Source organism: Pan paniscus, chromosome 19 (assembly GCF_029289425.2).
Source record: "Pan paniscus chromosome 19, NHGRI_mPanPan1-v2.0_pri, whole genome shotgun sequence".
Lineage (NCBI taxonomy): Eukaryota > Metazoa > Chordata > Mammalia > Primates > Hominidae > Pan > Pan paniscus.
This window is the reverse complement of record NC_073268.2, coordinates 91,667,704-91,692,890: the sequence shown is the minus strand read 5'-3', so window position 1 is coordinate 91,692,890 and position 25,187 is coordinate 91,667,704. Positions and strand designations below refer to the sequence as shown.

The 25,187-nt window shown below is 58.3% G+C and overlaps 4 protein-coding genes across 8 annotated transcripts in view; 1 reads left to right on the top strand and 3 right to left on the bottom strand.

Annotated features, from left to right (window-relative positions):
• RECQL5 (RecQ like helicase 5) overlaps nt 1-21,559 on the top strand; it is a 40,343-nt gene extending 18,784 nt beyond the window's left edge. For 2 of the 5 annotated variants that reach the window (XM_003813279.6, XM_063599405.1), the window contains 12 exons: nt 16,754-16,972; nt 17,174-17,273; nt 17,413-17,449; nt 17,583-17,641; nt 17,728-17,801; nt 18,143-18,236; nt 18,578-18,712; nt 18,949-19,490; nt 19,662-19,752; nt 19,982-20,206; nt 20,732-20,801; nt 20,902-21,559. In XM_003813279.6, the coding sequence (XP_003813327.3) occupies nt 16,754-16,972; nt 17,174-17,273; nt 17,413-17,449; nt 17,583-17,641; nt 17,728-17,801; nt 18,143-18,236; nt 18,578-18,712; nt 18,949-19,490; nt 19,662-19,752; nt 19,982-20,206; nt 20,732-20,801; nt 20,902-21,002 (1,747 nt within the window). In that variant the 3' untranslated portion in view covers nt 21,003-21,559. Of the gene's footprint in view, nt 1-16,753; nt 16,973-17,173; nt 17,274-17,412; nt 17,450-17,582; nt 17,642-17,727; nt 17,802-18,142; nt 18,237-18,577; nt 18,713-18,948; nt 19,491-19,598; nt 19,753-19,981 lie in introns of all 5 variants that reach the window. The other 3 variants (XM_024926267.4, XM_008965843.4, XM_063599404.1) reach the window with 3 other exon arrangements.
• Nucleotides 492-2,225, bottom strand: SMIM6 (small integral membrane protein 6). Its single transcript, XM_063599407.1, has 3 exons — nt 2,088-2,225; nt 1,673-1,804; nt 492-1,088 (listed from the first exon to the last, which is right to left on the bottom strand). Exon 3 carries the CDS (start codon nt 1,080-1,082, stop codon nt 894-896), a length of 189 nt encoding a protein of 62 aa, XP_063455477.1. The 5' UTR covers nt 1,083-1,088; nt 1,673-1,804; nt 2,088-2,225; the 3' UTR covers nt 492-893.
• Nucleotides 7,002-14,610, bottom strand: SMIM5 (small integral membrane protein 5). The gene is made up of 4 exons (XM_063599406.1): nt 14,488-14,610; nt 14,224-14,392; nt 8,080-8,242; nt 7,002-7,617 (listed from the first exon to the last, which is right to left on the bottom strand). Exons 3-4 carry the CDS (start codon nt 8,204-8,206, stop codon nt 7,511-7,513), a joined length of 234 nt encoding a protein of 77 aa, XP_063455476.1. The 5' UTR covers nt 8,207-8,242; nt 14,224-14,392; nt 14,488-14,610; the 3' UTR covers nt 7,002-7,510.
• A 4-nt stretch (nt 21,560-21,563) lies between the features above and the next one.
• MYO15B (myosin XVB) overlaps nt 21,564-25,187 on the bottom strand; it is a 39,645-nt gene continuing 36,021 nt past the window's right edge. Inside the window, exons 54-64 of the mRNA XM_063599408.1 lie at nt 24,552-24,625; nt 24,345-24,460; nt 24,140-24,234; nt 23,963-24,040; nt 23,771-23,867; nt 23,494-23,639; nt 23,172-23,287; nt 22,750-22,883; nt 22,433-22,566; nt 22,182-22,322; nt 21,564-22,003 (exon numbers count right to left, since the gene is read on the bottom strand). Coding sequence (XP_063455478.1) covers nt 21,926-22,003; nt 22,182-22,322; nt 22,433-22,566; nt 22,750-22,883; nt 23,172-23,287; nt 23,494-23,639; nt 23,771-23,867; nt 23,963-24,040; nt 24,140-24,234; nt 24,345-24,460; nt 24,552-24,625 — 1,209 coding nt within the window. The 3' untranslated portion in view covers nt 21,564-21,925. The remainder of the gene's footprint in view (nt 22,004-22,181; nt 22,323-22,432; nt 22,567-22,749; nt 22,884-23,171; nt 23,288-23,493; nt 23,640-23,770; nt 23,868-23,962; nt 24,041-24,139; nt 24,235-24,344; nt 24,461-24,551; nt 24,626-25,187) is intronic.

Sequence of the window (25,187 nt, the reverse complement as noted above, 5' to 3'; positions counted from 1 at the left end):
GAGTTTGCAGTGAGCTCAGATAGCGTCACCGCACTCTAGCCTGGGTGACAGAGCAAGACTGCGTCTCAAAAACAAAGAAACAACAACAACAAAGACATATAAGTCCTGTAAATGGTGTTTCGAGAGTATAAAACAAGTGGCCTTACCCTAATCCTCGAGGGTTAGGGAAGATTTACCTGAGGGAGTCAGGTTCAAACAGAGATACAAAGGATGAGGAAGGACTAACTAGGCCATAGAGTAAAGTGTGGTGTGAGGGAGAGCATCCCAGTCAATGAGAATAGCATGTGCAAATGCCCTGTGGTGGGAGAGAACACAGCATATTCAAGAATTGAAAGACACGCTGAGAACCCAGGGGCAGGGCGGGATGGGGTGGGCGAGATGGCTGGAGACAGGCAGGCTACAGCGTGCAGGCCCCGGTGCGGCTTTGTTCGGGAAGCTTGCTCTGGTGGCTCTATCTGGATTAAAAATGAGCTCTCACAAGTTAGCAGATTTGAAAAGGAATTTTTATTTCATTTGGTTGTGTCTTTCTCTGTCAAGGATTTGTGAAATTGCTGGCTGGGCCTGTGAGCCTGTTAGAGAACCTTGTTAGCCATAGCTCCTTCCACCTGAGGCAGTGGAGCCGTCCCCTCCATGTGCTTTTAGGGTTCTGGTCGGGGAACCCTAAAAACAATAGGGTCAAGGAGCCAGAATTGGTCTCAGACCAGCCTCCCCATCTTACTAGTCTGACCAACCCTAAGCCAGATACAGTATTTTACTAGACTTTTTCCTGGTGGGAAAGGAAGACACCAGGGCTTGGCCCCTGAGCCAGAGGGAACTGCAAAGGGGCCCACCACTGGAATGGGGGCAGGTCAGCTCGCCTCCCCTGCTGCCATCTCAGTCCCCAGGAAGTCAGGTCACTCCTCTTCACCCGCTTCACACTGAGTGTTTTCTGTGGAAGTGAGTAAACCAAACACGATGGCAAATAAGATGAGAAGCAGGACAGCGGTGATGAATAAGATAATCACTGCCAGGCCCCCCTGGTCCCAGGGGTTCTGCCAGAACGCATCATTCCAGATTGTCTCTTTGAATACCAGTTGGTCCATGAGAATCTGGAAAAGAGGGACAGAGGACCTGAGTGCAGGCAGCCCTCCCGGGCCCTGTCCCAGGTGCTATGCTCTGCCCGCCGACTCCAGCCTCTGTAGCAGCCTCTGTGAGCAGCCGGCCCGCCCGGCAGCCAGGGGACATGAAAGGGCTAGAGTCTTTGTGCTGGATGCCTGCAGCCAGCAGCAAATGGCATTTCCCCCGCTCTAGATACAGGAGCCAGGACTGGCGCAAGAAGTGGGGCCCTGGATTCTTCCTGGGGGATGCCCCTGGATTCTCCAGTCCTTCTTTCCTGAGTAGCAAGTGTGAGCAAGGACTCTCTCTCATCCCTGAGACCTACTTGGCTAGAATCTAAAAAGCATCATGATAGAGTCTCCCTGTTTTTCCTGCCCCAACTGCCAAACATTTGGGAGGCATTTGAGAGAGCGTATAGGAGCCGAGGAGGGGCCAACTCCAGCTGAGGCCTCGGTAGCCTCCTTGGAGCAGCTGAGAATAGAACTTAGGAGTCCTCTAGAAGCGGAGCTCCTTATCACAGACTGCAAGCCCATAGCCAGGTGAGGGCAGCCCAGGTGGAGAAGGAGGGAGCCATTACCTGATTCTGCTGGTAGCTGTTCTGGGTCCTACAAGGGCAATTCAGGGTGGTCCTTCAGGCTCACACTTTGTGGAGGGCTGAGCTGAAGAGGCCGCCAGGTGACCAGAGCTGCACCCTGACTCAAAGAAGCAACTGTTGAGAGGAAAAGGCATGAGCGTGGCCAAGCGGCCCTGACCAGACCTTAGTTGCTGTCACCAAACAAACAAAGGTGGGCTAGGGCTGGTTGCCTGGCAACCACGGCTCCCTTTCTGCCTTTCACGTTCCCCCTTCAGCTCCTTTCTGCCCTTGTGTGATGTCATTTTGGGGGTGCTCAGGGCACGTGTTCATGAGTCCCTCCTGAGAGAAGTCTGACTTGGGGTGGACGGGGAAGAGACTGGACCGAGGGCCTTTGCCCCAGGCCATCAGGCCGCCTCACCTGTGGCTGGGCTGGGCTGTCCTCTGTCTGGGTGATGTGTGGACTGCGGACCTGCCCCGAGCTCAGGAAGCCCTGGGGCTGGGACTGGCGTAGGGCTCACTTCCTGTGTTGTGGGGTGAATGATTAACTGCAGCCCTGGCCGGCGCCTGGTGCCTCCTGGAACTGTTTCTGGGGGAAGTGTTGCTCCCCCCTGAGGCTTCCCATTGGTGCCTTTGTCTGCTCCTTGGGCACGGCCTCAGCAACATTGTGTGGTTGGTTTCTGCCCACTGGCACAATAGGGAAGCTGGGAAGAGGGGATCAAGCCTGTGCCCTGGTGCTTGAAACCTAGTGGCCACCATATACTCCTTTAAAAGCTAGGATGTGAGGGCCCGCTGTGGCCAGGAACCATGCCAGGCACTGTGTGTCCAGTTGTGAGATCAGAGAGGCAGGCCCTGCCCTCCAAGGGCTTCCCTTCTAGCCCTCGGGTGCTTATCCCAGCTGGTAAAGATCTAGGAGCTTTGAGAAATGCCCAGGCCCCACCTGGTACCACTTATATCAGTCTCTGGGGTTGCCAGGATGTCGTATTGTTTACACATCCCCAGGTGATTCTCCCCAGGTGTGGCCAGGGTTGGATGACAGATGGAGGCAGATTTAGAACAGTCGTTCTTAACTATCATGGGCGTCACTGACCCGGGTTACCTGATGTTTTCTGTTTCCTTGTGTGAAACTTACTGACTAAGGCCCTTGGCATGCTGAACACTCACAGCAGTGGGCCAGTCTCTAGCTCACCCTTTGTGTGCAGCTCCGTCAGTTAAGTCAGATGCTTATCAAGAGTCAAGTGTTGGTTCCCAAACCTGTTCATGGCAGTTGTACTTGTAATTACATAATTGAATTTAACATCCCGGGAACCAATGAAGCAACAATAATAGCTGAAACCCCAATTTTACATGTGGGGAACGGGCACAGAGAGGTTAAATAACTTAGCCAAGGTCATCAGCTAGTAAGTAACTGAGTTGGAGTTTGAATCCAGCAGCACACAGTCTGAGCGCTGAAGCACCTGTGCTGCACCTCAGAGCGAGTGGAGAAAGAAATTCTTTCTAGAAATACCTATTGACTACTTTGGGATGACTTTGGAATCACTCAGATAATGTTCCTGTTGAAAAAGATGCAGACATGATAACTAAACATCAGGGACATTTGGTAAAAACCCAGAAGGTTTTCATACCCAGCTTCCTTTGCCTTTAAGTTCCAATGACTTTAAGTTTTTGTTCTGCTTTAAAGAAACCAAAACTAGAAAATAACAATCCAGGAGCTGTGGCTGGCAAGCCCACACTCAGAGAAAAGGCCAGGAAGGCCGGCCAAGGAATAGGTGTATGTTTCCATTTAATGTGAGATATGTAAAAAAGTAATAGATGTGTAGAGAACTTAGGTGTTCTTTAACAAAAGTTGCTTTGACCAGCTCTTTCAATTAACTGCCGGCCCCAATTGGATAATTTTTTTTTTTTTTTTTTTTTTTTTTGAGGCAGAGTCTCACTCTGTAGCCCAGGCTGGAGTGCAGTGGTGTGATCTTGGCTCACTGCAACCTCTGTCTCCCGGGTTCAAGCGATTCTCCTGCCTCAGCCTCCTGAGTAGCTGGGATCACAGGCGTGTGCCACCATGCCCGGTTGGGAGGAAACTTTTATATACTCTGCCAAGTTTTTCTAATGAGATTCTTGTATCCGTGGCTTTATTGTCATTTTTTATTTTTATTTTATTTTTTTTGAGACAGGGTCTTGCTCTGTCACTCAGGCTGGAGTGCAGTGGCACTGTCATGCCCCAGGCAGTCCTCCTGCCTCAACCTCCACAGGAGTAGCTGGGACCACAGGTGTATGCTACCATACCTGGCTAATTTTTTTTTATATTTGTAGGGACAGGGTCTCCCCATGTTGCCCAGGCTGGTCTCAAACTCCCGAGCTCAAGGATCCTTGGCCTTCCAAAGTGCTGGGATTACATGCATGTGATATACTATGCTGGTCTGTTGTTGTTTTTTGTTTGTTTGCTTGAGACGGAATCTCACTCTGTCGCTCAGGCTGGAGTGCGGTGGCGTGATCTCAGCTCACTGCAACCTCTGCCTCCTGGGTTCAAGCAATTCTCCTGCTTCAGCCTCCCGAGTAGCTGGGACTACAGGCGTGCGCCACCACACCCGGCTAATTTTTTTGTATTTTTAGTAGAGACAGGTTTCATCATGTTGGTCAGGCTGGTCTTGAACTCCTGACTTCAAATGATCTGCCTGCCTCAGCCTCCCAAAGTGCTGGGATTACAGGCAGGAGTCACCACGCCCATCCCTATTGTAGCTTTTAATCAGGCATGATGTACAGACAGTGTGGCACGCAGGTCTTCAGAGTAGAGTGCAGCCCTTTTGAGGAGCCGAGAGCAGCCTGCCCTGTGGCGGAAGCAGAGGGCACAGCTTGGGGTGGGCATGAAGAGGCTGACGAGATGATTGTGGGGACCACTTAGGATGCTGCTGCAGTGACCACAGGTAAGCATTGATGGTGGCATGGTCCAGGATGGCACAGTGGCGGGAACAGAGAGGTGGTGACCAAGTCAGACGTCCTCTAAACCTGAAACCAGCCTGATGGCTGCCCCTTCCATGGCCCCCACCTGTCTTCAGGCCGCCCAGGTCTGCAGCATCTTTCTGTTTATTCTTTCCCACAGTGGGGCAACTGCTGCCACCTTTCCATGCCCATCTTCCCCAGGGAAGACCGGCACAAGAAGCTGCCTCTTAAAGGAGCGGGCCAGGCTGCTGTCGGAGAGCAGGTCTGGTTTGTTAATCTCAGTGGGTTTGAAGCCTGTGAAGGAGTTGGCCCGACAGCCGGGCCTGGTGTGTGCCAGTTGGCCAAGGAGCAGGGAGGAGTGAGTCCTGTGAGGGCAGGGACCGAATCCTGTGCGGACTCAGCAGTTGTTCACCGCCTGCCCTAGAGTGGCCATTCGGCCTGTCTGTGCCCAGGGCTGTCTGTGGTTCCCACCTCTCCGCAGCTGGGCTGGGGAAGCAGAATATTTTCTAACAAAGGGCCTCAGCCTCAGCCGCCCTGGAGCAGGGCTATTCTTATGCTGATGAAAACTGGCTTATGGAAAAGTCACCCAGGAATTGGGCTGCTTCCCTGTTGGCCATCTCCCAAACAGAAGGCTTCCAGGGACCCTCCAGCCATTGGTGCTGGGAATGAAAAATGCGGGGTTTCCTGTCCGTCCACTCCCCTGTGTTTTTCTTCCGGGAGGGGTGCCTCATTGGGCACCACCCCACCTCTTACCTGTTGGGTCCCACCCACTCCTGTGAAGGTTATTTTGAGACAGAGTTTGGGGTGTGGGTGTTTTGGGTGTAGGGTTGGTCGATGGAGGATAATGGATTAGAGCCTTATCTGTACTGCAGCCAGGAGGCCAAGTTCTGGGTCTCAGAGCCCTGGGTGTGGTAAGCAGAGGCTCTGGAGCCAGATAGGCTGGACTCAAGCAGGCCCTGCTCCTTTTCAGCTGGTTGAACGTAGACAAGTTACCTAACATCGCTGAGGCCCAGCTTCCTCATCTCTAAAATGGGGGTAATAGTGGTATCTTCAACATGGAGGTACTGTGATGAGTAATTGAGTTTATCTGCACCAAAATGCTGAAGACAATGCTGAGTGTGTGTAATTCCTCAGTAAATTTTAGCCATCTTCATCATCATCTTCATCCTCCTCATCATCATCGTCATCATTCTGAATCCTATTCTTTGGAGGGGGCTGAGAATGGACAAATTTTTGAATTTCTTTTCTTTTGTATGAAAACACTTACTCTCTGGGTCTTTAACCTAAACCTGTCAGACAAGTCCGTGGATACTAGAAAGTGAAACCAGAGGGTGAGAGCTTCCCCTCCCTGCCTGCTATTGCCAGTGTGGCCTGGACTGCCAGCTGGAAATGGCGGGGGTGTGGCAGAGGCTGGGATCCCCTCTCCATGACATGTTTCCCAGGTAGACAGGGCTCTGCTCCCAGGTAGCCAGAGCACGGGCCACACAGGCCAAGATGATGGAAGCATGTGAAAAACACAGACTTCTCGAGGCTCTGGGGAAGCCCCGGGGAGGCACCTCGGGATGCTCTGTCTGGACCCATTGGCATTTCTGGAGCCGTGTGCCTCCCCTCCCCTCACTCCTGGGTTCGTAGCTCTACCTGGAAAGTTCTCTGGAAGAAAAACTCAGCTGAAAGGAGGGGGTAAGGAAGGAAAGGTGCTGCTTCTCAGCAAGACCAGTCTTTAAAATGGGTCCCCGTTGCCCTGGTTGGTCCCATGTTTAGAGGGGCAAATAATAACGGGTCATGGTGATGGGGCTCTAAGGATATGCCCAGCACCGAGCTGAGTGCTAGACATAGGTCATCTTAGTTTATCCTCACAGCAAACCCCAGGGAGCAGTACCAGGATTGGCTCCATTTCACCAAGGGGGAGTTCGGCTTAGGGAAGTTGAGTCACGCAGCTGACAGGGTGAGGGTGTGAGCCCAGACAGCACACAAATGGGGGAGGGCCACAGGGTCAGGAGGCAGGTTACAGGCGACATTAGGGCCTTCCTCTGGCAGTTTGTGAAGACCCACTGGTCTGAGTCTGCTAGTGTGGGATGTGCAGGCCAAAGGTGCAGGCAGTTGACAGAGTAAAGTGCCGTTCCTGAGCTTAGCTCCTGCCTTTGGGCAAACACAGTCTCTGCCACTCTGCAGAGTAGTGCCTCAGCCTGGCAGAGCTCATTAGCAGGTAATGCATGACAGGAATTTCATGGCACCGTCCACTGGTCCCGTGGTGTTACCGCCTGTGTGGCATGCTTCTCTGCGTGGTTTTCCAGCTTTCGTGGGCACAGGGAGAGCAGAGGCCTGGGAAGGACGGGCACCAGCCATACCCCTTCCCAATGTACAGAGCCCAGCCCAACCTCAGGGAGTCCGGCACCGCAGAAACACATAACACAAAAGCTTTTACTTGGAAACTGGCAAATACTGGACTAGAATACTGACATGCTCATGCTCTGGCGGGAGCTCGGATGCAGAAGCTATTGCACAAAGCCCCTCTGATTGCCTTGCTCCTCTTTGGCATGTATCAGCAGAGCCCCAAGGGCCAATTGCCCACAGGTGGGGACTGTTCTCCATCAAGGTATGGGGACCCCTACTTCCTTGTTTTGTTAAAAAGTGCAGGTAGGCGAAGAAGCCCAGGCAGTTGACCCAATCTTTGAAACAGCTGACTCCCCAGCACCCAGTGTCCACTGGCAGATGAGAGGTTTGCACCTATACCAGCCCTTGTTTCCTTGGTAGGGCTCAAGTTGTCAGTGTCCAGGTGCCTGGGCTGGGCCAGAGCTGGGGCCAGGGGAGCCTGGTCTTGAGGGGTAAGGGCTGCAGGACCAGGCTGATGGCCTGTGTCATGGCATTGGCCATCTCCTCTCCAGCTTCTCCTCAGCCATCGCCCGTCCGTCATGGTGGTGTCGGCTGCACCTGGACCTTCCTGCCTCTCCGCTCAGGGCAGCAGCTGTGAGTGCAGCAGCAGCTGCAGGCTATCAGCAGCAACAGCAGAACAGTGGCTGGAGGGCCGGGAGAGAGCACGGGACTCAGGTTGGGGGAGAGAAAGGATGCCCACCCTCCTCCCAGAGAAACCCACTGCCTGCCAGGGTCTTTCCCCCACAGGTCTGGTGGAGGTCAGAAAGATCCGAGAGGCTGGTGAGAGGTGCGGACGGTCCCCATGCCAGCCACCAGGGCCAACCTCCTCCATGTTGTGTCTTCTCTTTCACTGCCCAAGCCTGGCTCCCGTCATCCCCGCGTTTGGGATCCCGGGGTACTGCTGGGCCCAGTCCCCAGCACCGCCCATCACCCAAGCAGCATATCAGAGGATGAGGGAAGTCCCTTGGCTTCCCCCAAGGGACAACTGGTTTTCCTCCTTGATCCGGCAGACACCCGCCACCTCTGCCAGCCCTCTGGCTGGCACCATGGTGTGATCTCTCCCAGATGCCAGGGAGAGCCATGGGGTGCTGAGTGCCCCAACTAACCTGTGAAAAGGATGATGACTGAGAAGGCCACGATCTCCACGGGCTCAGCCTGGGGCAGTCTCTGCAGCTTGAGCAGCAGCCTCTCGCCCACGGCGCGCATCTCCTGCACGAAGTCGGTGGCAGCCATGCCGCGCCGGCTTCCTGTTGGGGCTCCTGCCGGGCTCTGCTGGGGCAGAGAGAACACCTGGAGCCTCCACGGCTGGCCCCACACTCGCCGCAGCACCGAGATTCCACCCTCGCACCCATCCGCAGCCCGCAGAACAAGTTTGTCAGGTCTCACACATTGCACCCCTGGTGACTTCCACCTAGTGGTGGCCCTCAGTCCCCACCCAGCTGACACAGCTCAGGGTGGAGGAAGCCGGTGAGGACAGTGAGACCAAGGGCTTGCTTCGGGGGCTGCCGGCCAAGGCGGCGGCTGGTGGTGGTTTCTGGCTTTGCTGTTCCATTCCCTTGTCTTGAGGTACCACTACTGGGTTTTGCCTGGGTGCTTGGGACTGGCACAGCTCCCTCGGGGTGCGGAGACTGGGATAGGATGCCAAGCTGGTACTCTTGCCTTCCATCAATGTGGGGACAGAAGGAGCAGGTTCTCCCGAGAGCAGGTTCATGGGGCTTCTGGCCAGGGTCAGTCAGAGGTGAAAACTGCCCCCCTGTCCCCCAGGCCGCCCAACCTCTCCCACCAGCCCAGTTTCTACACTCATGCCTGTTCTGCCAGAGGGGGAGGCCGTACCGTGTCCCTCCAGGTTTTGCCAGGGTTTCTGTCCTGTCTGTTGGGAGGGGGTCAGGAGGCCCAGGTTGCTCAAGCCAGCCCCTCCCCTGCTGGCGTCATCTGTTTCTCTAGCCTGACCAGGAAAGTCCTCTCCACTCCCACCCCTGCCCTAGGAGAGCCTCTTCCTGTCTCAGGGTGCCCAAGAGGCCCAAGGTGCCACTCCAGGCTGAGGCTGTCGGGCTGTTGTATCTTTGAGCCGCTTTCCCCTTCTGCCTCTCCTGTGGGCATGAGGGAGCTGGTGCCTCTTTAGAGAGGAGCCAGAGACAACCTTGTCCCAACCCAGCCTGATCCAGTTCACCAAGGCAGTTGCTCTAATCCAGGGGTGGTGGTGGGGACAGGTGGCCAGGGGCTGGTGCCAGACCTTTGGCTGTAATTATCGTTGCCTTGTCCCAGGTCTCAGCCGGTTCTCGCTGAGATGGCTACGTCAGTGAGGCCAGTCACTCCCGGTGCCACTGCCTTGGCAGAGCTGGTTTAGAACCACCGTGAAGGTCATCGAATGGAGCCCTCCACCCTGCAATTGGCCTGCGGCCATCCTTGAGGCCATGTGGTCTTTGCATGAGCACCCAGGATGGTGAGGAACCTCCGCCTGCTGAGGCAGCCCACCCACTGCAGAAGGTCGGACTCCCTGCTGGCCCCCAGTTAGTCCCACTTGTGGTCACTTAGACCTCGCCCCCTCTTCCGCCTCGTAGCCCTTCAGGAGCAAGATGGCAGCCGGCATGTACCTTCTGGATTTCCTTCTCTGCCAGGGGCCTGCTCTAGTGTTTTCAGCTGCTCCTCCTTGAATGCCACCTCCACTTCTTCCTTTTGTGACATGAACAGGTTGCTTCATGTCTCTGATATGGAATGAGATGCCCGTGTTTTGAGGCTATTGGGAGGACTGACCATCTAGCAGCACATTGTAGACGGCCATAGGGGGGTGCCCGGCACACGAGAATGCCCCCCTGGGACGGGTCTCACTGGCTTTGGGGGCTGTCACCCCCGTGCACCGTCACTAGCACCCCCAACACCTTTTGGGTGTCTGTCCTAGGGTGTCTGCGGTGTGTGCCCTGAAGGAAGGTAGGCAAGCTGGAGGTGGGGAGCTATGTTTTTGTTGTTGGTTTTGGTTTTCTTTGAGATGGAGTTTCTCTCTTGTTGCCCAAGCTAGAGTGCAATGGCATGATCTCAGCTCACTGCAACCTCTGCCTCCCAGATTCAAGTGATTCTCCTGCCTCAGCCTCCCGAGTAGCTGGGATCACGAGCGTGCACCACCATGCCCGGCTAATTTTTGTATTTTTAGTAGAAACAGGATTTCACCATGTTAGCCAGACTGGTCTCGAACTCCTGACATCAGGTGATCCGCCCTCCTTGGCCTCCCAAAGTGTTGGGATTACAGGTGTGAGCCACTGCGCCCGGCCTGGGGAGATGTTTTTTTAAGTGATGATGAGGGTAGCAGGCAGAAGATGGCTCCGTGGAAAATTAGATGAGTTCTTGTCAAAAGCCGTGGGTTCCCTGAGTTAGATCCACCCAGCTTCTCATACCTCACCTGGAGTGAGTGCGTTTCTGTGGAGGTGAGGATCTCAGTTTTCAAATGTACTGAGAGGCGTAGGGTCCTAGAATGCTATAGATCATCCGCTCCCGCCTCCTTCCTTCTATACGTGGGGAAGCTGAGACCCGAGAGAGCAAGCAACTTCTCTGAGGTTACACAGCAGGACAGGGCCCCAGCCAGCACCCCCACTGGTGCCCCACGCTGTCTCTCCATGGAGGCCTGTCTCCAGCTTAGACCAGCAAGATAGCCAGGAGCAGCCCCCCTGAGGGTACTGCCCGTGCAGTGGGCTCAGTACAGGAGCCAGGGCCTGAGAGTCCCCTGGAAGCCAGCTGGCTGTGCTCGGCCAGCCCCAGCCCACATTTGTGGATCTGAAGCTGCTTTTATCAGCATATCACCACCAGGCCGGGGCCACACCAGGTTCTTTGAGACTACCTGGAGTCCTTGTCACCACAGGTACAGGTCTTGTGAGTCTAGCCAGCCTGAGTGTAGGACTGAACCCTCTGGTCAGACTGAATGGGACATTCTCTCTGGCCAGGTGGAGCAGGCTTGCACAAGGACAGTGGTCCCCTCTTGGTTCCGGGACCTCCGTGCCATCCTCACGCCCCAGCTTTCCAGGTTCCCTCATTCTTAGAGGGATGACAATGCCGACAGTGTCCCTTACGGGACAGTTTGCGCGTGGTTCAGGAGCTGGGCTGCCTTTCTCCCCTCCCTCTCTGTCTACACTTGGTCTGGCGTTTTCAGCCTGACTGGCACTGTGCCCACACGGCCTAATGTAGCCCAGCAGAGACACTCCTTCAAAGAGGAAGCGGGCAGGGAGAGCTTTTTCGCTTGTGTGCCACACCCAGAGACCCAGGGAGAGATTGCAGGGGGGCACTTTTCCTTGTGAGCGAGAGACCTGGGGTTGTGCTCACCAGAACAGGGAGGAAGAAGGTTGGACTGAGGCTAAATTTACTGGTGCAGGAAAAGTGGGGTTTGTTGCTGAGAAGCTCTGGCCAGCCTCCTCCAGGGGCTGCAAAGTGGGAGAGCTGCAGACTCATGCCGGGTGGACCCCGGCCTCCAGCGGGGAAAAGTGTCAGTTCCCAGCAGCAGCAGGCTGCAGCTGTGGACAGTGTCATAGCTTTGCGCCCAGGGCTTCCCTAGGGGGCTGACTGGAAGCTGAATTTGCCAGCCAGGCATGGCCAGCCTCACCCAGCCCCAGGGTCTGACCCAGGGGTACTCACGGTATCCTGTCACACAGTGAGCAGAAGTAGGACCGTTGGACGTGGCTGTTCTGCCCCCAGAGAGCTGGAGAGGAACCCCGGGACCCCCTTTGTTTTGCAGTTGATATCTTGTCATTTGGAGCGTAAGCCCGCGACTGAACCTTCATGGCGCAGGTGGGGGAGCTGAGGGGTCCTCTTCTCTAAAGAGGAGGAGGTGCATTCCAGCCGGTCCCCAGGCGGTCTTCCCAGCGGGCTATTTAAAGCCAGGCCAAGGAGTGCCTGACACTTGGTGCCCAATATAACCAGCAGCCGTCAGGTGACTGTGTGGCATGTGCCCCAGCCGCTGCTCCTAAGGGAACCTTAGTGTTCCCAGCTGTGGCGAGGGGAACATGGGAGCTCTGAGGCTGGCCACCTCTCCTCCCCTTTCCCTTCCTAGGTTTGGCAGGAGGAAGGCAGGGAAGCCCAGGAGGGCTACTGGTGATCCCATATTTTTCCCGTCTTTCTATCTCAGGTTCACCCAACTCCTTCCAAAACCACACTTCCCACCTGCGAACCAGGGCAACCAGTCCCTCCCAACCCCACGCTCGGTAGTGCCCACCTGCGAACCAGGGCAACCAGAGTCCCTCCCAACCCGACGCTCAGTAGTGCCTTGGTTGGAGGTTTCTCAGGGTCCTCAGGGGTTCCTGAGTGGCTGCCAGAGCAAGTGGTGGCTCCCTCTGGCCTTAAGAGGGAGTGTAGCCCAGCTGCCACCAGGCCCTCCTGCTGCCCAGGCTGCCCAGCCAGCCCTGCTTGGAGCCTTCAGAGGGTGCGCCCTGGCTGCAGTAGCGGTCAGCACAGGGGAAACACTCAGGGCAGAGAAGGCTGGCAGAGCCGGAGGGATGGGAAGCATTCCTTTATGTGGCATCTCCTGGCACACGGAGCCTTGCAACAGGCAGGCATCCCGCAGGCCAGACAGCTGCCACTTGGTCCCGAAGCTTCCCTGTTTCCTCCTCACAGAGCTGATACTCCAACCCCAGGCGCCTCACGAGGAAGGGCTGGCAGCAGGCGGCGTGTTTGAGACTGATAAGCGAGGTGTGCTGGCAGCGTGGGGCCCCAGAGGGCTGCTTGCTCTGCCCTGTTGTTTCATCATGGTGGGTTTTAGTCACCCTTGCCCTGTTGGGCATTATCTCGTTTGAGGTCCACCTAGAAGGAGGCATAACTGACACTTGTGGGAGATTTGCAGGGTCCTGTGCCTGAGCAGCCGGGAGGGATGCCCCTATTTGTGGCACTGAGCCTTTGGGTGACTCCCCTTTTTGCCCTGGCTCCAACTGGAAGTAGAAAGTGGTGCTTGAACCCCTGGCAGGCCCTGCTCCTGTAGCCACCCAGGGCAGGAAACAGGGTTAGAAACAGTAGGCGCTCTTTCTGCAGCTACAGAAGCTGGCTGTTCATTCGCCCTCCGTCCTGGTTCAGGGACTGTGTTGGAGAGACCCTGTCCACTCGTGTCCTGTGGATGCAGGACAGGGATCCCCACCTGCCTGCCTGGGGCGTCTTGTGAGTGACAGCCACTGGGGTCTCCAGGCTCACCGCTGTGCCCCGACCCCCACCTGGCCTGACTCTTCCCTACTGTGCGCCTCCCAACACCGCAGGAGCTTGTCTCCCCAGACACCAGCCCCAGCCGAAGCCCCCAGCCTCTGCCGAGCTGAGAACACTTGGGCTAGTCCTTGGTTTCCACATTTCCCTGGGTCATTGTTTTTCTTTCTCACTAGATGCCAGCTTGTTTGCTTTGAGGAAAACATATGGGGGGTGGTGGCTTTAACGCTGGCTTGAGGACGGGGAGGCAGGAGGAGTAGGCAGCCTCGGCTCACGGGCCCTGCCCAGGAGGGCTGCTCTCAGTGTTCCCCAAAGAACCAAACAGCCGGGTCCTGCTTCCTTAGGGGTGGTGTCATGTCAGCCTGTGCATCACGGTGGCACAGCAGAGGTCCCGGTTGCCAGCGTGGTCCCTCCCAGCCTCGCTTCTGTGACCTTCTGCCCACCTGAGCCTGAGTTGAAAGTCAGTCCTCCAGGTTCCTGGTTTGGTGTTCAAGGCTCATCACCAGAGGGAGATCTAGGAGTTTATGGGGTTCTAGATGGGCCCAGGGAGGAGGACCCAGGCTGAGCCATGAGCTGAGAACACCAGCAGTGGGTGGGCCAAGCCCCTGAAAGGACACAGATGGGCAGAGTCCTGCTGCATCCTGGGGGCGCCGCATGCTGGCTGGGCAGACCCTGCGCTGACCTCGACAGGGCTCTGCCCTAATCCTGGGAAAAAGGGAGGCTCAGCAGGCGGGCAGCCATTCTTTCCCAAGCTGGACAGCCAAATCCCTCTTTTAAGCCCCCTGAATAAAAGAGCTGAAATGAACTTGCAGAATAAGCAGGCCCTCGGGGCCCCTCTGCTGCACAGCAGGCGGAGCAGGAGGCGCTCTGAGCAGAGCCCCCAGCCCTCCCCTAGTGCAGGGTCCCAGCAGCAGGGAGAGTGCAGGTGTGTGCAGGAGGCTGGCTGACTTCGCTGCAGGGAAGCGACCCAGCATGTCCCCCAAGACCTCTCCGTGTTTATGGTAGACTGGCCCTTCACCCTGGGGGCAGGGGACCCTTGCTGCTCCCTCCCTGTCCCCCCTTCTTCTGTGGCCATTGCCACTCACCTGGGAGCTCAGGTGTTGGGGGCTGAGCAGCAGTGCCCCAGCGCGGAGCCTCCACGTGCTGTCCTCGTACTTCCTTCGTGGGCGCCGCTGCTCCCCTGGGCGCCTCAGCCCAGCTCCTCTGCTGACAGCCCGCTGCTGTCTCTGCCTGGCTTTTTTGTTGTTGGTCGTCCTGGAGATCCAAGTGTCAAATTACCGTCGCGAGGGGGAGCCCGAGGAAGCCCTGCTTGGGAACTTGTCCTCCAACTTCATGTCCCGGTGCCTCACCTCTGCCCTGAGAGGGCTGCTCAGGGACAAGAGAAGCTCCCTCTCTCCTCCTCCTTCCTCCTCCTCCCCCTCTCCCCCACTCCCACGCCGTGGGCTGGGCCTGGGTTGGGAGCTGAAGAAAGAAGTCGGCTCTCTGCCTCCCTGGCCAGGAGGACCCTGGGGAGGCTCCACCTGAGCCTGTGGAGGGGAGTCCTGCAGCGCTCTCAGGTCTGGGGCACCCACCCTGCCCTCAGGAAGGCCACCCCTTCTGTCCCTCTGGCCACTCCCTGGCTGGTCCCTCCCTCTGGCCTCTCTCAGGAACAACAGTAAACAGTGGGGAGCTGGTGGCCCTCCCAAGCTGAGCAGGAGGCTTTGCAACCAGTCCCTGGGGAGGCCCTTGTGCCGCTCAGCATCTGAAGGCGTCTTGGGGGAGAACTTGGAATCCTGAGTGACCCGGGAGTGGCCTGCGCGCCCGGCAAGGCGCCTCATGTTCCTTGTGAGGTGAGGGCCTTCTGCTGGGGCTGTGACCGCACTCCTGGCCCAGCTGTCAGGGCAGGGCTCCAGAGTCCAGGGGCCGGGCCCTGTGACATTTGCCTGGTTGTGCCTCCCAGCAGGCCAGGCTGTGTGGAGAGAAACCGACCCCAGCCCCGCTGTCAATGGAGCTCTTTGAGTCCGAGCACAAAACCCCAGTGAGTCAGGGCCTGAGGAGGGCAGGGGGAGGAAGCCAGCCATGTGGTCACACCACTCGGATGCCAGAGCCTCCCAGAGGCTGGACAGGCGGCCGCTGTGCGGGCGCACGGACTCCTGGGGATGAACCATTTGTTGCATTTACTCATTGGAGCAGAGTGGGGGCAGGAGCGCCCTCTGGTGACCTGTCCCAGCCCAGGTCAGGCTTCAGAGCTGCGTTCACTCAGCTAAAAGAAAGTCAGCCAGGCCTTGCTTCCTTACCGGGGTGTTGCAATCAGCCTTGCATCCTTGAGCCTGCGCCTTGGGGTCGCAGCCCCTCAAAGGGCTTCTTGCAGCCGCAGCAGTGCTCACACTGGGAGGAGTTCTAGTTAGAGCAGTTAACGCCAGCTATTCTTGTCCCTGGGATGTGGCACCCCAGACAGCCCTGCCTGTGTTCCAGCATCTCCTCTTGGGCTTCCCTACCCTGTGCCACGTTCCTGGTGGCAGGAATGGCTGTTTATAAGGAGCCTGAGAGAGCTATGGCCCCTCTTGCGGCCTCTGCAGCTGCCCCAAGGGTCGACAGCCACCCCCATGCAGAGGGAACAGAGACGCGACAGAGCCTCGTGGGCCAGCCAGAGGCTGCTCCCTGCTCCCAGCATGGGCAGAGGCCGCTCACCCCAGGAGGGCTGCAGCAGGGTTGGGACAGAGGAAGACGAGAGGAGGACTCCAGGCGAGGCTGCGTCTCCCTGGCTAAAGGCCCCACCTGTGACACCCTCAAGGGTTGATGATGGGACATATTACTACACAGCCATGCCTGCCTTAGCAATGCAAATACGTTTTGAGAAATTTAACTTGTCATTGTGCGGTCACAGAGTATACTTAGGGAAATCAAACAGCAATTCCAGGGAAGAGAAGGAAAAAAAAATCAAGCGGCACAGCCTCCTACACACCCAGGCCATGCGCTACAGCTTGTTGCTCCTAGACCACAAACCTGTACATCACGTTACTGTCCTGAGTACCGTATGCAGTTGTAACACAGTGGTATTCACATATCTAAGCACACATAAGCATAGAAAAAGTACAGTAGAAATACAGTGTTAGAATCGTAGGGGACCACCGTTGGCTGTGCAGTCATTCCATGGGGCATGAATGTACTGTAATGCACTTCAGACATCACCTCAGCCATCTTCGCTCAGTCTGTGAGGGCTGTGCCTTTCTGCACCATCTTACTGATGGGAGGGAATGCATGGGCTTTAGGAGGTGAAGTGTGTCACCCAAAAGACAGCCTTCATGGCAGAGCCAGCATCTACATCCCATTGCCAGAGGACAGAGGGGAGGAGCAGAGGAGTAACTGGACAGAGTGGGGTTCACATCCTGCTTCCCGGGAGACCCCCATGTGTTACGTGACCTTGGGAAAGTTTGTTCACCTCATCGTCCTCATCTGTGTAGTGGGGAGAGCCAAACGATGCCTGGTGCAGCTTGGATGAGATGAGGGGTGTGGGGCTCCCGGCATGGTGCCGGACACGGCAGTGCTCGCTCAGCTAGCGATTCGGGCTCGGGTGAACAGATGCTGGCTGACTGGGCTCTCCGCCCCTCACCTCTGCGGTGCTGCCTGCTCCAGGTGCCGCCATGCTGCCATTGCCAAGTACTTCGGGGATGCGCTGCCTGCCTGCGCCAAAGGCTGCGACCACTGCCAGAACCCCACGGCTGTGCGGAGGCAGCTGGAGGCCTTGGAGCGCAGCAGCAGCTGGAGCAAGACCTGCATCGGGCCCTCCCAGGGGAATGGCTTTGACCCCGAGCTGTACGAGGGAGGCCGCAAGGGCTACGGGGGCTTCAGCAGGTAAGGGGCCAAGAAGCCAGGGACTCCAACCCACTGGAATTGTCTGGCATTCCCTTGGCGCCAAGGCCAGACCAGAGGTGGCACGATGCTGCAATCCCCCCTTGAGCTGATAGGACATCAGGGACATTGCCGTTCTAGCAGCAGCACACATGGGGAGGGCAGAGCCCAGGCCAGGGCCACTCACGCCTGGCCTGTCCCTAGGTATGACGAAGGTTCTGGAGGCAGCGGATATGAAGGCAGAGATGAGGCCCACAAGCGGGAGTGGAACCTCTTCTATCAGAAGCAGATGCAGCTGCGCAAGGTGAGGGGAGGCACTCAGTGGCCTGTGTAGGGCCCCTGGTGGCCCCCTGCTCGCACCTCTCAGCCCCTTCTCTGGTGCTGGATGGGACCGTCCTGCGGCAGGGCAGGACGCCTCATGGGCCCTTCGTGTTGTCCTCCAGGGCAAAGACCCCAAGATAGAAGAATTTGTACCCCCAGGTCAGTACAGAAATGTTCCTGGAGGCTTGTGGGCTCTTCCCGGGGCATGGAGGGAGGATTCTCATCTGGGGTGTGGGGGACCTCAGAGCGCAGAAGGTGGAGTGAAGGGACCAAGGACCCCCCCCCCCCACAGATGAGAACTGTCCCCTGAAAGAGGCTTCTAGCAGGAGGATCCCTAGGCTGACTGTGAAGGTAAGAGACGGGCAGCTCCTCAGCCACTCCCCGGGGCCCTCCCCCAGCCGCGAGGCCATGTGACCAGTCTCACTGTCCTGTGCCAGGCACGGGAGCACTGCCTGCGGCTTCTGGAGGAGGCGCTGAGCAGCAACCACCAGTCAACACGTACCACTGATGAGTGAGTTCCACGATCGCTGGGCTGAGGAGCACTCCAAGCTCTCATTCCCTTGGAGACTGCAGGACCCTGTCAACCCTGGCCTGTTTGGGCCACCTCTCCCCAGATTGTACCTCTCCTACTCCAGGGGACTGCCCCTACAACCCCACCAGGGCCAGGCATGGCTACAACTTAGGTGCTACCAGCAGCTGCTGAGGGACAGTAAGCCACAGGGTGCTCAGAGAGTCCTAATCAGAATCCCTGTGCCCAAGGCCTACCCCACCAGGCCTGGAGTCCCGCAGGAGCTCAGCAGGGAGAAGCCCAGGCCCACCTGATACCTTGTGCCTGTTACCTTGCACCCACAGAGCTGACCTCCGGGCCAAGGCCATGGAGCTGGAACATGAGACATTCCGGAACGCCAAGGTGGCCAACCTCTACAAGGCCAGCGTGCTGAAGAAGGTGGGCCTGGTGCAGGCGGACCCAGGGTCATTGCAGGGGCCCCTCCATACTCTGAGGCAGAAGCTGTCTGCCAGCTCTCTGGGCTCAGGCAGCCCAGAACTCACCCTCCCCAGCCCACCCCAGAGACAGTTTATGGGGGTAGAGCTCCATTCTCCACTGGCTGGACATGTTTCTAGCCAACCCTGTGAGGATGGGAGGCCTAAAACTTGCCCAGTGGTCAGTTGCCTGTGGCCACTGGCCACAGAAACCCACTTCTAGTGCCTAGTAGAAAAGGAGGGCTAGGTGGGGCATGTCAGGAGGAGCTGGCGGGTGCCACAGCCTCCCTGCCTATCCCTGCCCAGGTGGCCGATATCCACAGAGCCTCCAAGGACGGGCAGCCCTATGACATGGGAGGCAGTGCCAAGAGCTGCAATGCCCAAGCTGAGCCCCCGGAGCCCAATGAGTATGACATTCCACCAGCCTCCCATGTGTACTCGGTGAGCTGTGGCCCAGTGGCCTCCAGACCTGTGACCAGGAAAGGCTTCACTTCCCCTCTGCCCTCAGGGGTGCACCTCTTGCCAAGCAAGGCCTGGCTCCCCACCAGGGTCCTGCCTGCCTCTTCCCTCCCACACTCCTGAGAGCCCCGTCCCAATTTGAGTGACTGCTCCAGCCAGCGGTGCCCTCAAGGGGGCCTAGTGGGCTGAACCTCCTCTCCTCCTGCTCACATTTACAGCTCAAACCCAAGCGGGTGGGAGCTGGTTTCCCCAAAGGCTCCTGCCCATTCCAGACGGCCACGGAACTGATGGAGACGACTCGGATCGGGGAGCAAGCCCCCCAGCCCGAGCGGGGAGGCGAGCACGAGCCCCCGAGCCGGCCCTGTGGCCTCCTGGATGAGGACGGGAGTGAGCCCCTCCCTGGGCCCAGAGGGGAGGTCCCTGGAGGCAGCGCTCACTATGGGGGGCCCTCCCCTGAGAAGAAGGCAAAAAGTTCCTCTGGGGGCAGCTCCCTTGCCAAGGGCCGGGCTAGCAAGAAACAGCAGCTCCTAGCCACAGCGGCCCACAAGGATTCTCAGAGCATCGCCCGCTTCTTCTGCCGAAGGGTGGAAAGCCTAGCTCTGCTGGCATCAGCCCCAGAGGCAGAAGGTGCCTGCCCCTCCTGTGAGGGGGTTCAGGGACCCCCGATGGCCCCAGAGAAGTACACAGAGGAGGAAGATGGAGCCGGGGGACATTCGCCTGCCCCTCCCCAGACTGAGGAGTGCCTCAGGGAGAGGCCAAGGTAAGGGTACAGGTAGTCATAGTATCTTCTGGAACCCACACGGCAGCATCCCCTTTGCTCACTGGGCGTCTGAAGCTCAGAGCTCACCCCTGAGATGGGCTCTCCTAGGCCTCCTGGGATGAGGGAGCCACCAGGACCCAGTGCTGTGATGCCTGCTCTTCCCTCCACCAGCACCTGCCCGCCCAGAGACCAGGGCACCCCTGAAGTCCAGCCCACCCCTGCAAAGGACACATGGAAGGGCAAGCGGCCTCGATCCCAGCAGGTGCCGGCAGGGATGAGTCTGTTGGGGAGGAGAGAAGGGCTGTGGGCGAGGCCAGGAGCTGTTGTGCCCTGCTCAAGGGGTCAGGGAAAATCAGCTTTCTTTCCACACCTGGCAGCAGATGGGCTGGGCTGGAGGGAGGCAGCTGGTGTGGGGACCCAGTCTTCTGGAGGAGGGGAGCAGGCCAGTGGAAGGGAGCTCAGGAGTGACCCTCTGCTGTGGCCCTTCTCAGGAGAACCCAGAGAGCCAGCCTCAGAAGAGGCCACGCCCCTCAGCCAAGCCCTCCGTCGTAGCTGAGGTCAAGGGCAGCATCTCGGCCAGCGAACAGGGCACCTTGAATCCCACGGCTCAAGACCCCTTCCAGCTCTCCGCTCCTGGCGTCTCCTTGAAGGAGGCTGCAAATGTTGTGGTCAAGTGCCTCACCCCTTTCTACAAGGAGGGCAAGTTTGCTTCCAAGGTAGGGGGAGTGGGTGGGCTCTGCCTTCTCCCAGGCCTGGGGTATGTGGGTGTAGTGGGGGTGGGAGACAGGGAGTTTGAGCCCCAGAACACAGTGGGCCTAGGGCCAGCCCCACGCCCGTCCTCCCTGGGGCCTGCCTTGCCGTTGGGTCATGGCCGTGGGTTGCTCTGGGGGTCAGGGCAGGGTCCTGCTCTCTTTTTTTTTTTTTTTGATCTCTGTCGCTCAGGCTGGAGTGCAGTGGCGCGATTTCAGCTCACTGCAACCTCCGCCTCCTGGGTTCACGCCATTCTCCTGCCTCAGCCTCCCGAGTAGCTGGGACTACAGGCACCCGCCACCACGCCCGGCTAATTTTTGGTATTTTTAGTAGAGTCAGGGTTTCACCGTGTTAGCCAGGATGGTCTCGATCTCCTGACCTCATGATCCGCCCGCCTCGGCCTCCCAAAGTGCTGGGATTACAGGCGTGAGCCACCGCGCCCGGCCACCAAGGGTCCTGCTCTCTGCTTCTCTTCTCCCTCTCCCTTCCAGGAGTTGTTTAAAGGCTTTGCCCGCCACCTCTCACACTTGCTGACTCAGAAGACCTCTCCTGGAAGGAGCGGTGAGCGCTGGCATTGCCAGGGCCAGGAGGCACTTGGGAGGGTGGTCTACAGGGAGGAGGCTAACGCTCACCTCCTCATGCCCCTACCCTGAATCTGTAGTGAAAGAAGAGGCCCAGAACCTCATCAGGCACTTCTTCCATGGCCGGGCCCGGTGCGAGAGCGAAGCTGACTGGCACGGCCTGTGTGGCCCCCAGAGATGACCAACTGCTGGCTGGGCAGGGCCCGCGTCCTCCCCCAGATTCTAGCATGGGTCATCCTGGGCCTCACCTGCTGATGCCAGGGCCATCGTCTTTTCTCAGTCCTTCTCCTTTCCAACCATACTTGGCTTTGGGGATGACCCCAGACACCCCCTGAATCCAGGTCAGAGGTCAGCCCACCTTTCTTTCTGCTTGCAAAGCCTATAGACCCTTCTCAGAGCGGCCCTCATGGCTGGGTTTTCTGGGACACATGTCGAGGACAGAAGGTGGAGGGTGGTGGAGCTGCTGCTGGAAGAAGGGGAAGGAAGAGTGGCCCCTCCCCGAGTTCTAAGTCAGGATGAGGCCCACCTGTCCAAGGTATCGGAACCTACTCAGGGGACCCTCAGATCCTCCACCCACTCCCCTATCCATTACGATGCCAGCTTCCAGCCTTGCCCAGGTCAGAGCTGTGGCAGAGGAGAGGCAGCCAGGCCCTGTTCCTGCTCAGGAAGGCCAGGCCTGACAGATGTTTGGGAGAGGAATAAAGTTGTGTTGTGGTGGGGCATGCACACGTGCACACAGCCCTTTTCTCCAGGGAGTTTTATTTCCTCAGCAGCTGTTTCTCCCATGCCTGGGCTTGTGCTAATGTGGGGCCTGGGCGGAGCCTGGGGTCGGGTGGGCATCTCCCTCAGACTGGGCAACCTCAGGTGCCCCAGCCGAGTTCCTGCAGCCCCCTTTGGCCCCAGGCCGTCCTGGAGAGGGTCTGGCTGTTTTCTTTGCCTGCTGGTGACGTGATAGCAGCCCCTGCCTCATGGCCTGCATGTGGGCCGGCTGGGCCGTGCTGAGGCAGGTTCTAGAACAGTGATCTGATAGCATCCAAGGCAGACCATCTGGGTGAGACTTGGGCCGGGGGAGGCCTCCTCCTCTCTCCCCGGCCTGCACTCCTCTCAGTTGATGCTGGGCCACTCAGTGCAAGAGGCACTGCTGTCTATCAGGAAGACAGTGGTGTATAGCAGCTCCTGGGCCTGCCCAGAGAAAGGCCTGTTACAAGAGGGCTCCCCAGCCAGCCCCTCGCCTCTGCCCCGGCCCACAGCACTCCGGAGCAGTGGGCATCGGCCTGGGCCTGGGCTCCCACTGCACGCCATGCTGGGGCAAGGCCCTCACATCCACCTTCGCAAGGTGGCCAGAGGCCTGGCCACTCACCTGTGGCAGCTCAAACCAGATGGTCTGGGGGTTGTCAGCTGAGCCATAGTTGACTTCCAGGCCAGGGGGCCCCTTCTCCTCCAGAGGGCTTAGCAGGTGGAGCCGCTGCAGGCTCTTCAGGGCAATGCGGCAGTACAGGCTCTGGGGGCAGCAGAGAGCAGGGCTGGTCTCCTCTCCGGGGAGGGGTCATTGTGGGTGATGGAACAGCCCGAGGGTCCCTAGGCCAGTGCTGAGGCAAGAGCTGTGCCCACCTGGGAGCTGGGGTCCATGAGGATGAGATGCTGGCGGTTGAGCCCCAGGAGAGTGGGTCCGGACAGGGCCTGCATGCTCACTCGCAGCACCCCATAGACGGTGTAGCCGAAGAGGGGCAGCTGGCTCATGGCCTCTGCGGGTGGAGAGGGTGCAGGCAGGAAATCTGACTGCTGGGGCCCTGGAACCTGCTCTGCTTGGTCCCCCAGGTCAGCTGAGAGGGACAGGGCAGGCGCAGACCCCTCCTTGCCCCTCTACCTGCATTCCTTCCCTCTTGGCCTCCAGCCCCCACCCAGCGGTCCCCTAGTCCCAGACCCACCAATGAAGCTGATCTGTGCTTCCTGGGGGCTGTGTCCTTCCAGCCGTCTCAGCTCCTGACCCATCAGGTTCTTGATGGAGGCCGTGTTCACCTGCCGTTGCAGCTGCTTTGGCACGTAAGCTAGCAGGTCCTGCCTAGGATGTGTGACCAGGGTCAGTTTGGCCCCTGACCACCTGGTACAGGGCTGGGCATACAGCACGTGCCAAATAACCAGTGCCTATTGTGGGCAAGACTAGACATCCATACACATGAATGAGGTGAGGGTCCCGCACCAGAGGAGCTCGGGGTGGGGTGGAGAGGACAGATGTCCACAGGCCCCGCTGCTCCTGGCCAGTCCAGTTAGGGCCAGGAAGGGTACCAGTCAAATGGCCTTGACCTTAGAGAAGGGGAGGGGCTTAGGGGCGGGAGGTGCCTCCACTCACTCTGAGGGGGGATTCCTGTTGGCCTTGCTGAGGTGCTGCAGGGCGGCCAGCCTGGCGAGCTGCGCGTCTGCCTTGGCGCTGACTGGCAGCTTCCCCTGAAGGTAGTCCCACAGCACCTGTGCGGGGAGCACGGTGAGGAGGGCAGCGGTGGTCCAAAGCCCCCCATCAGTTGGTGGCTCTAGAGGCTCAAGCCTCCTTTTGCCACTGTCACCCCCCAGCCACCACAGACCCACACCCTTGTGGGGAGAGGGGCTTGGAGGTTGCCCAGGCAGGAAGCCGCACCCTCAAACTGCAGCAGCAGCTCGGAGGCAGGCAGGCTGACCTGGCTGTAGTGGGTGCTGATGTAGGTGGAGTTATCGAAGTGCAGTGGGGTCTCCCAGTGGAGCCGCCGGCTGTGCAGGCTCACGTCCTGGTCCACTACCACGCTGTTGAGGTATTCGGCAGGCTGCAGGGGCCGCACCAGCTGGCCTGCATGGGGAGCCTAGGTCCACTGCTGCTCAGACCACACACACCCTGCCCTGCCACCCCAGCAGAAACCAAACCACCTCGCCCCTGGGCAGGGGAGTGGCCCCACCGTGAGGCTCCATCCCCAAGCTTACTCTTCTCTTTGATGAGGAAGAGGGCGAATTCCTGCGCTTCCTGAGGCTCCGTGATACCCATTTGCCGGCACAGCTCCTCCTGCACTTCTGCTGCTACCTGGGCATGTGGACAGACTGTGATGAGGGGGAGGGAGGCTGGGGGACCCAGAACTGATGCCCAAGGCCTCCTCCCTTGGTGGCCCCCAAGCTCACTGTGAAAGTCTGGATATTCGTCCTATAATCCACACCCCCCGGCAGGTGAATAAGAAGCAGGCGAATGGCTTGTCCTTTCTGCCAAGGCAGGTTGCAGGATCAGTCGGCCAGTGGTCTCCTGTAGGAGACACTCCCCACCCAGGGTGTCCCACAATGCCCATCCGCCACCCCCAGTACCAGGAAAGCCTTCATTTCACCCGGTGGGGGCATCCGCCGGCGCCCCCCATATTTGACTGTGCGCTGGAGGTGCTCCTGGCTGCTCCGGGCCAGCTCTGCAGAGAAGCCAGCCTGGGGTTATGAGATGGCCAGGTCTCCCCAAGCCCACCAAGTTCCCAGTCCTAGCAACCCCTGCCTCTCCTCCATCTCCCCTTCCCACGGGCACCTTGGCTGGGGCCTGAATCCTGCAGGAACTTGGTCAGGTAGGGCATCAGCCTGGTCGACGGGGGGAAGAAGCCTGTGAGAAGGCTGAGGAAGCTCCAGCCTCGAGTGCAGTGTTCCCTGCAGGGCAGAGCGCTCGGGCTTCAGGCTGGCCAGGCCACAGTGCCCAGCTGCCCCCAGAAGCCACCCCACCCCACCGGTCCCCACTCACGGCCGGGGGTGTCCCGTGACCTGCTTGATAACCTGGCAGTAAATCTCATCCCTCAGCTTCTCCTGCTGGCACAGCTGTGGGGACAGGAAGGGCAGGTGGGGTGAGGGATGGCAGCGGTGAGCCTGGGGTCTGAAGCCCTGGAGAAACCCTGCTAGGCCATGGGCTGGGGCTGGCTCAAGATGTCTCTCTCAGCTTAAGACATCACTGCACTGGCTACTCAGTTACTTTCTTCGCTGCTCCCGTCTCCCTCTGTCACACAGGCTGGAATGCAATGGCATGATCTCAGCTCACTGCAATCTGTTTCCCAGGTTCAAGCAATTCTCCTGCCTCAGCCTCCCAAGTATTAATAGGCGCGTGCCACCAGCGTGCCCAGCTGATTTTTGTATTTTTAGCAGAGATGGGGTTTCACTACGTTGGCCAGGTTTAATCTCGAACTCCTGACCTCAGGTGATCCACCCGCCTTGGCCTCCCAAAGTGCTGGGATTACAGATGTGGGCCTCCGTGCCCGGCCTTTTCATTTATTTTTTATTTTTTTGAGACAGTCTTGCCCTGTCGCCCAGGCTGGAGTGCAGTGGTGCCATCTTGGCTCACTGCAACCTCCACCCTCCTGGGTTCAAGCGATTCTCCTGCCTCAAC

Coding starts and splice junctions, on each gene's coding strand:
- SMIM5 (XM_063599406.1), bottom strand. CDS start 8,206: ATGGCTGCCACCGACTTCGTGCAGGAGATGCGCGCCGTGGGCGAGAGG. Junction 7,618..8,079: donor AGTCATCATCCTTTTCACAG/GTTAGTTGGGGC, acceptor CCGGCCCTCCAG/CCACTGTTCTGCTGTTGCTG.
- SMIM6 (XM_063599407.1), bottom strand. CDS start 1,082: ATGGACCAACTGGTATTCAAAGAGACAATCTGGAATGATGCGTTCTGG.